Here is a 9438-nt window from a genome sequence, read left to right as displayed (position 1 = left end):
TATTAATATGTTGGGACTATTGTTTGACGCCGTTTATCAACACGGTTCTGTTTCAGTTTACCGTTAAACCCTGGACGTCTGAGTGATCAACCTGGACCCATTTGAGTGGTTAACCTCTGGAGTTTCCTACCGTGGTATGTCAGTCTCACCTAATGTGAAAGAATTGTATTCGGTTGTTAAGTCTGACGTCACGTCTGGCGTGACGTTTAGCAATTTCCGGGTCCAACTAGAAATCCCCCGCACCAGAGTACCAGTGTACTAAAGCGGTAGAATGTCAGTTCAATCGTTTTTTAGACTGGGATCTATTCATACAACAAGGGACACAGCAGCACTTTCCGTTTTTCCCATATTTGTCAGTGTCTTTGAGGCTCGGAAAAGCGCTATACAAATATAATGAATTATTATTATTACCGTGGCATTTCGAAGACAGCGCCTCGTTGGACCCGGAAACACGTCACGACTTAACAACCGAATACAATCAACTTCACACCACTTTTGAGGAAGATTGAGTCATACCTGGATCGCCCCAAAAAGTTCAGCTGGACTTAAAGAGAAAGTTCAGAGAATCCTATCAAAATGTATCTGGCAGGGGAAAAAACCCAGATGAATAATTGAAAACTCTTCAGCTCCCTCTTAAAAGAGGAGGCCGAGTGGCCCGAATAAAATGTTCTGCAACTGGCTGTACCATTTAAGAATGACATCACAGCGGCTCCATGATCACTTAGATGGAGTTAGCTATGTGGATGACTGGTGTTGCCCACCATGTTCCATACATACAAGTTTTCCTCTATTCGGACACACACACACACACACACACACACACACACACAACATAAGGGTTGGATACACAGTAGACTGTATAAGCGTTGATCCATTCAAGCCATAAGGTCATCATATGACATGACATTGTGTGTGTGTGTGTGTGTGTGTGTGTGTGTGCGCGTGTGTGTGTGTGCGTGTGTGTGTCTGTGTGGCATTCTTACCTACCTACACACACACACACACACACACACACACACACAGTGTGGCACTATACTTCATCATCACCCTGCGTCACTGCATCATCACATGGGGCTTGTGCATCATAAGTCTGTGTCATCAGCAGGTGGAGATGAAAGATGCCATTTTCTTCTGCTCTGTTGAACTCTATGATAGTTCATGGGGCAATATTTTTAGCTTTGGCTGCCAAGTCCTTCATTTACGGATGCAATATTGACTAATACCTCACTTTCTGTGCTGTGAGTTATTAGTCATACTTTCTAGTGTTTAAATTGACACATGACTAAGGCGTCTTTGCAACACTGGAACTCGAATTCATGCCATCGACACAGAACGTTTAGGAAGTGAATTTTATTTAAATAAATAGTCACATAAATAAACGATCTTTCTTTTTTGACATTCTCACACACACACACACACACACACACACACACACACACACACACACACACACAGTCAAGTAGCAAATCAGGAGAAAAAAAACACAACGCCTTTCTTATCATTCAAAATGGACCAAAAAGGACATCATCTTACACATCGGCATCAGAAAGGTTTTAGTGTTTCAACGGTATAACAACCTTTGTGAAGAGTTTTTTGAAACCACAAGAGAAAAACAAACATATTTCCGAAATGAGAAATATTAATTGTAAAGTGCAATGCTTTTTTTTCTTCTTCAATACAGCAATTTAAATCAAAGTATAAAAAATGAGTTCTGGTCCAGAGAGAGACCATCTGGTGCTGATTAGAGAGTATAGAAGGTTTCTCTTATATTCGGGGGTTTGTTCATAAAAAGGCACAAGCATTGGTGATGAGTGCAATCTACCAAAACATTTCAGTTTTACACAGTTACAAATATTAACACTGCTTATTTCAGAAACAAATCTATCAAACATTTTAGGATTCAGGCTTAAAACCCTTTTTCCTTTTCTGCAATTTGTTCATGTTGCCCTCAACCAGAGGACACCACTGACTTCACAGATATGGTAAAACTGACCAAACTAACAATGGTATCATGGTGGAAAACAGCTGTGTTTCAAATACAGTGTCCGAAAATATATAGACATACAATCACACATACTAAGCTGCTACTACCTCTAGCACCAACAGACAATTCATTTAAAGAAAAACTCACATTCCAGCAAAGAATAGTATTGCTACAACTTTTTCTTTTTTTCTTTGGAAAAATACAAAACAAAACAAATACAGCTATGGTCCTTGAACCAAACTGCTAATGGGTACGTCGACACAATTAGCATCAGCATTATCTTGTGGCAGAAGCAGCTTCCTTCTAGGAGTGGGCACCTAGAGTGCGTCGTGAGAGCGCTAGCTAGCTAGTATGCTACACTTTGAGCCACTGCACTCAGAGGGAAAATCAGTAGTCTGCCCCCCCGCCCCCCCTTCTCTGTTCTCTCTTTGGCTAAACTCTAGTACTGTCATCGTACAAGGAAACCGTCCAGGGCGCCAAGGCATTTGTGTTGTCAAGAGGAGAAGCAGTATGAAATGGTTGGGGTTCTTCTTCTTCTTCTTTCTGTTCATATAATTTCTACCAGTTTATACAACGAACATAGAGTACCTGACCCACCCATCTCCCTCCGAAGGTATCAAAACCCTCATACAATCATACAAAAATGAAAAATAAAACAATGGAATTAACACCAACAGGCAGGTTGGCCTATGTCAATGCTCTACAGTATGTCTCATTTCCTCTGCATTTCAATGTGAAATAAATTGCACTATTCCCAAAAGTCTTTGTTCTGTCCACGTGAAAGCTTGACATGAAAGAATGACATCATACTCAATGTGTTGATGGCTGTAGATCTTTGTATGGGCTTGGTTTGAATAACGTCTCTGAACTGAGACATGTGTTAGACTAGGCTGCCTGAGGAGGTAGTGATAGAAACTATTGCAAAATTCAGAGGGTGTTTGAACACACACTGCTGGGGTGTAGCAGTACCTATTGTGGTTTTTTTGTCTCTTAGCTTTCTTCAGTTTCGGCTGATCAAGATGTACCAGGTTTACCTTCTTTCTCCTGCGGTAAAAGCAACATAAGCTCAGCTACTACGGTCTTGCACAAACAAATGACAGTTTTGTCAAATCGCAATTTATCTTCAAAGAAAGTTGGGAAGATTCTAGTTTTGTAATTATACTGCATGGTCTGCTACAACATACTATCTCTGTCAAAAGGCAAATAAAGTAAAAAAAGAAAAGAAGAAAAGAAAAATAACTTTGGTCTTTTCTACTAAAGTGAAAAACAATGAAATGTAAAAAGCTCTGTTGACAATCACTGACACAAAACCAAAAATCAGGAAGACAGGATACTCCTATTTTCAAAAACAAAAAACCTAAAACTCCAAAAGCAAATGTCTGACATTATCTAGTCTGGTACATAAATAACCAGTCCTCATTTATTTTGTTCAAGTGAGTCCATCACATCCCCTCATGAGCATGAGTGGGGTGAGTTGGGGTCCCCATAAGGGAGGGGTGGAGAGGTACTGGGGTCCCCTATCAAGTTGAGGCCTAGTCCATTATTGCTTCTCTGGGGTTACGAGGTTACGTCACAGCCTCGTCCAGAGTTTGGTTATTGCTTAATTCTCAGCTTAACTGATCACACGCAAACAGATGCTACACACCATGAGTGTCGACTTGTTACTTGCATCTGGTTTTTTATTCTGTCTGTCCACTCTTCTTTTCTCAGTTTCAAAGACAGTTTGTTGTCCTCTCATAATGTCCTCTGTAGTCTGTACACACTTGGGACTGTCTATCCTTTCCTTCTTTCTTCTGCTCATGAACGGGGTGGAACCGTGAGAAGCTTCACAGCTGTTCTCACCCTAGGCTGTCCCCAAGTGATGACATCATAATGACATTGTCCTCTGGAATGCCTTCCGTGGGGAAGAACAATCACTATGGCAACCAGCAATGTTGTTGTTGTTGTTGTTGTTGTGTCCTTTGTGTCTCCATCACTTCACCATCACAAAGCTGCTGTGCTGCTGTTGCTGTTGCTGTCCACCTCGACTCAACGCATCCTGCATCTCATGGTCACTGGCTACGGAGGAAGAGCCCAGACTCCACATCCGTGGACTGGGAAAGAGGGGGAAGGGACCCTGGACCAGGGCCTGGGGCTGGGGCTGGGGCTGGAGGTGGAGGTTGGTCTGAAGGTGATGGTGGTGGGGTTGTTGACTGATGTGCAGACGAGCCTCGAGGAGGTAAGCCGCCGAGGCCACGGTGGAGAGAGAGGAAGAGAAGGATGAAGACGAGGAGGAGGAGGAGGTGGAGGAGCAGGAGGAGGAGGAGGAGCAGGGAGAGGAGGCCTCCAGCGGTTGTTGCCAGAAGGCATGTTGGAGACCCATATGACCCTGGTGGTGGGGGGGCATGGGATGTTGAAGATCGCCCTGGGGGAGGTGGATGGGGGGCGTGGGGGAGTCAGAGAACAGAGCGGAGGGGGAAAAGACAGTGGAAGGAGGAGGAGGGGAGGGGGGCTGCTGCTGCTGCTGGGACAGGAAGAGCAGGGGGTTCTGGGACGGCACCACGGTCTGAGGTGCTGCTTGGGGCTGGTGCCTGATCTGCAGCATCCTGAAGAGAAAGAGAGACAGAGAGAAGAGTTAGAGAGAAGAGACAGATAGGGCTTTCACACTGGCAAAGAACCGTGCCGGTTCGCGTTCGCGTTCGGAAACCTCCTGTCTGGCGAACGAGCCCGCGTTCATACCAGTGTATCGTTCGCCAGACAGCGCCAACGTTCGGAGGTTTCCGAACGCGAACGCGAACTGGCACGGTTCTTTGCCGGTGTGAAAGCCCTAAGAGAGAAGAGTTAGAGGTTAGACACTGTACTGTACGCGTGTGTCTGTGTGAGTGTGTGTGTGTGTGTGTGTGTCTGTGTGTGTGTGTGTGTGTCTGTGTGAGTGTGCGTGTGTGTTTGTGTGTGTGTGTGTGAGTCTGTGTTTGTGTGTGTGTGTGTGTGTGTGTGTGTGTTTGTGTGTGAGTGTGTGTGTGTGTGTGTGTGTGTGTGTGTGTGTGTGTGTGTGTGTGAGTGTGTGTGCGTGTGTGTGTGTGTGTGTGTGTGTGTCTGTGTGAGTGTGTGTGTGTGTGTGTTTGTGTGAGTGTCTGTGTGTGTGTGTGTGTGTGTGAGTGTGTGCCCCCCGCTCACCTCTGCTGGTGCAGCACCTCCTCCAGCATGCTACGGTGCTCGTTGAGGGCGGGGCCAAGAGACCCGCGGCTGCCACGGTTACAAGAGGCCGGAGGAGGGCAAACCTGCCGCGCGAGGCCCTTGATCTTATTCAACCCCAGAAGCCCTTTGGTACGGGTGTTCTTCCTCAACTGTTGGCGGAAAGCTTTGAGACCTGGAGTCAAAAGTCACAGCGAAGACACTTGGTTAGATGACGGTTAATCTGTTAAACATTTTGGTTATACTACTATGATGTGAAACTGTCGAGTTTATACTATGTAATAAAACGTCCATACAGTGACAGCAGACTCTCTCCCCTTACCTTGTGTGAGGGAGGTGTCGGAGGCTCTGCGGCCCTCTTGGAAGCTGGCGGCGGGGAGGCAACCCTGGGGGGTCCTGGGGAGGAGGTGGTGTGAGGAGAAGCCCAGGGGGGTCCCAGTAGGGGCCATGGCCCCGGGGGCAGCTCCGGAGGTCAGCAGGGCTGACAGACCCCCCATAGGGGCTTTCAGGGCCGGGTTTGGGCCCGACGAAGACTCTAGACAGCTGTCAGACGAGGCTCCGTCTGTGGGGTTGATCATGACGCCTACGCAGAGGAGAGGAGAGGAGAGGAGAGGGGCTAGTTATAGAGGAGGTTGGGTGTGTATTTCGTGACGTTAGAATTATAAGGTTCTATCTCCATTTTTGTCAAAATTTAGTTTTTTACATAATCTGATCCATTAGGTGTTTATTAATGCCTGTGTGGTGTTATTTTTTTAAATGTTGAAATGTTTTAGTTAGTAATTCATAAAATACAAAGGTTCCATCTCACAAAACATAATGGAATGTAAAAACTTTGACGCTCAATATCTCTGAACTACCCTAGACGGAGATAGAACCTTATCATTCTAAACGGAGATAGAACCTTATCATTCTAAACGGAGATAGAACCTTATCATTCTAAACGGAGATAGAACCTTATCATTCTAAACGGAGATAGAACCTTATCATTCTAAGCTCACGATTTGGTGATGATGGTGTGTGTAGGTGTGTGTGTTAAATCATACAGGTATCTCTGTACTGTGTATTCCTAGGACACAACTCACAGGGGGGGTTGCACTGGTGGAAGCGAGCGGAGACCTCGGCCAGGGTGTGTCTGCGGGAGGCGGTGCTGGGCAGGTGAGGGGGCGCGGAGGTGGGCGGGGGGGACGCCTCCTCCAGGTCCTCCTCCAGGTCTCTGGGTCGCACCTCCTCGCTGATGCTGGTCTCCAGGAGGCTGTTGGGGGAGATGGAGCGGTTCCACAGCAGACGGTTCAGGCTGGCCTCCACGGGGAACACCACGCGCTGGGAACAGGAGGAGGAGGAGGAGGAGGAGGAGGAGGAGGAGCACTAACCGTTAGCTGCTGATAAGACGGGATAGGGAAACAGATGGAGGATGGAGCGCTAACCGTTATAATAGGCTAACTTTTTAATTCGACTGTTAGCTCTACGGAAGGTCAAGGTGTCAAACGGTTCAACCTAGACAATGATGGGGGGCTGGCCAAGCTTATCTAAGTTGACTTAATCAGGGGAAGAATCCTATTTAGGGTTTTCCTCTTACCTGGAATAGTGCACCTTGGTCGCATTCCATCTCAGAGTGGAGAGGAGGGGGGGTGCTCTTGGGTGGAAGGGGGTAGGCGGGGTTTCTAAAGTTGTCCGATGATTCCATTATAACCTAGGATATGCAAGAACATAGAACTTAGAACATAGAACATAGAACGATTAGACAACCGAATGAAAACAGAGGCGCCAACATACTCAAAACCCTAGGCCAAGAACCCAGTGGTGTAGTCTAGTGTTTTCTAGTGGTATACTGTGATTTTTCCCTCCCAGCCTCATATCGTTCATTTCGGAAACGCCATAAAAATAAATCTGCGCTCCCTGTCTAACGTTATATATATATATATATATATATAACATTACGTGTTATAAGGCTGATCTGTGCATGATAGTGCTGCATTCTGACATATTTCATGTCGCATCTCCCCCCCCCCGTTGGTGGTATATGACGCTATAGTCAGTCCCGATGGTCCAAAGGTCAAGTGCTTCGTAACACAGACGGGGTGAATTTTATGAATGAAAGTGAAAGTTCTGTCACAAAACGTCTGTTACGTATCCTCACACATTTTTAAGTGGGTATACGGAAATCCTTGGCCTTCCCTAGTGGGGTATACGGCGTAGTCCTGCGTATCACGTAGACTACACCACTGTCTGCTAACAGTTACTGTATGTGAAGCAACCAGATACCCTGCTGCATATCCTCTCCAGTCTCTCACTACTCTGTCCATTGGGAATGCCCTGACTCAATTCATTTCTACAGTTGGGATTCTAAAGATCATTCAAAGTCACCAAGGTTCCAACTTTCAAGCAAATGCATGTTATGCACACAGGCAGTTGGCCCTGGAATGTTTCCACCAGATGCTGAAGTCACTCACCTCTGGGAGGGTGGAGTCTGAGATGCTCCTGGGCCTCTGGCTCCACGGTCCACCACACTGGCGGCTGAGCTGCTGGGCCCGGTGCTCCCGGACCTTCTCCAGCAGCAGGTAGTAGATGGCCGAGAAGTGGTTGTAGCTGCTGCTCTGCAGAGACTGGGGGGGGGAAAATACGGATTTGTTAGTCGGCCATTTTGTTGAGGTCTATTTTTCTAAAAGAGACTGTGGGGCTCATAGTGGGGCGGCTGTATTAGTCAGTCAGCATTATACAATCTCCTGTCTCTTTCTTCTTCTGTCTCTCCTTTTGAAATAGGGGCACGTAACGTGAACACACACACACACACACACACACACACACACATACACGCACACACACACGCACGCACACACACACACACACACACACACACACACACACACACACACACACACACAGACAGACAAACACAGGGCTCAGTTTCAGTCTAATCTCCTGAGAGACTGCGGTCTCTTCAGCGCTCAGCTTGTCAGCTTATGAAAGCAGATGTCAGTTATCCCCCTAATTCTCCCCACCAAACGACCCGTAAGCCCCCCGGGTGCACGGGAACCCAGGGTGGGTTTGACTACGGCGCCACCTCCATGTGTTAGATAACACGCCCTCTTGATCACACCACCAGACATGAGTAAACCCCCCCCCCCCCGCCAACTCCATCCTAAACCTCAAACTTTTGAACCCTGTCTCTACAACCCCCTGTCTCTACAACCCAACCCTGCTTTGCTTTTCATATGCAGAACGAAGCTAATCAACCAAGTCCATCCATCGTGACGTTAGAATTATAAGGTTCTATCTCCATTTTTGTCAAAATTTAGTTTTTTACATAATCTGATCCATTAGGTGTTTATTAATGCCTGTGTGGTGTTATTTTTTAAAACGTTGACATTTTTGAGTTAGTAATTAATAAAATACAAAGGTTCCATCTCACAAAACATAATGGAATGTAAAAACTTTGGCACTCAATATCTCTGAACTGCCCTAAACGGAGATAGAACCTTATCATTCTAAACGGAGACAGAACCTTATCATTCTAAACGGAGATAGAACCTTATCATTCTAAACGGAGATAGAACCTTATCATTCTAAACGGAGACAGAACCTTATCATTCTAAACGGAGATAGAACCATATCATTCTAAACGGAGATAGAACCTTATCATTCTAAGCTCATCACGCCACGCCTGCTCACCTCGATGGTCCGCTGGCGGTCAATCCCCAGCGTGTTCATGATGGCCAGGGCGGGCTCGCTGTAGTCCCCCAGGTTGGAGTTGTAGTCGCTGAGGGGCAGGGCCATGCTGAGGGTCTGCTGGAGGGCCGTCGGGTCGGCCGTCATCCAGCGGTGCTGCTTGATCTGGGCCACGGTGATCCTCTTGGCCGGGTCGACCACCAGCATCTTACGGATCAGGTTCTCACAGTCTGGGAAAGGGAGGGGGGGCGGGGGGACAGTCAGATTCTAACACTTTTGTGACGTTAGAATTATAAGGTTCTATCTCAATTTTTCTCAAAATTGAGTTTTTTACATAATCTGATCCATTAGGTGTTTATTAATGCCTGTGTGGTGTTTAAATGTTGACATTTTTGAGTTAGTAATTAATAAAATACAAAGGTTCCATCTCACAGAACATAATGTGACGCTCAATATCTCTGAACTACCCTAAACGGAGATAGAACCTTATCATTCTAAACGGAGATAGAACCTTATCATTCTAAACGGAGATAGAACCTTATCATTCTAAACGGAGATAGAACCTTATCATTCTAAGCTCACGACTTGTATGTGCTTCTGGACCCTGAATACCA

At 46.2% G+C, this 9438-nt stretch overlaps 1 protein-coding gene across 1 annotated transcript in view; it reads right to left on the bottom strand.

The window, feature by feature from the left end:
• Positions 1–1373: 1373 nt before the first annotated feature.
• Positions 1374–9438, bottom strand: part of sik1 (salt-inducible kinase 1) — a 14861-nt gene continuing 6796 nt past the window's right edge. Inside the window, exons 8-14 of the mRNA XM_080535594.1 lie at positions 8828–9054; positions 7609–7761; positions 6735–6848; positions 6241–6478; positions 5481–5741; positions 5141–5333; positions 1374–4569 (exon numbers count right to left, since the gene is read on the bottom strand). Coding sequence (XP_080391720.1) covers positions 3957–4569; positions 5141–5333; positions 5481–5741; positions 6241–6478; positions 6735–6848; positions 7609–7761; positions 8828–9054 — 1799 coding nt within the window. The 3' untranslated portion in view covers positions 1374–3956. The remainder of the gene's footprint in view (positions 4570–5140; positions 5334–5480; positions 5742–6240; positions 6479–6734; positions 6849–7608; positions 7762–8827; positions 9055–9438) is intronic.

This window comes from Nansenia antarctica (assembly GCF_963989245.1).
Source record: "Nansenia antarctica genome assembly, chromosome: 7".
NCBI classification, from domain to species: domain Eukaryota; kingdom Metazoa; phylum Chordata; class Actinopteri; order Argentiniformes; family Microstomatidae; genus Nansenia; species Nansenia antarctica.
This window is presented reverse-complemented; position numbering and strand designations above follow the sequence as displayed.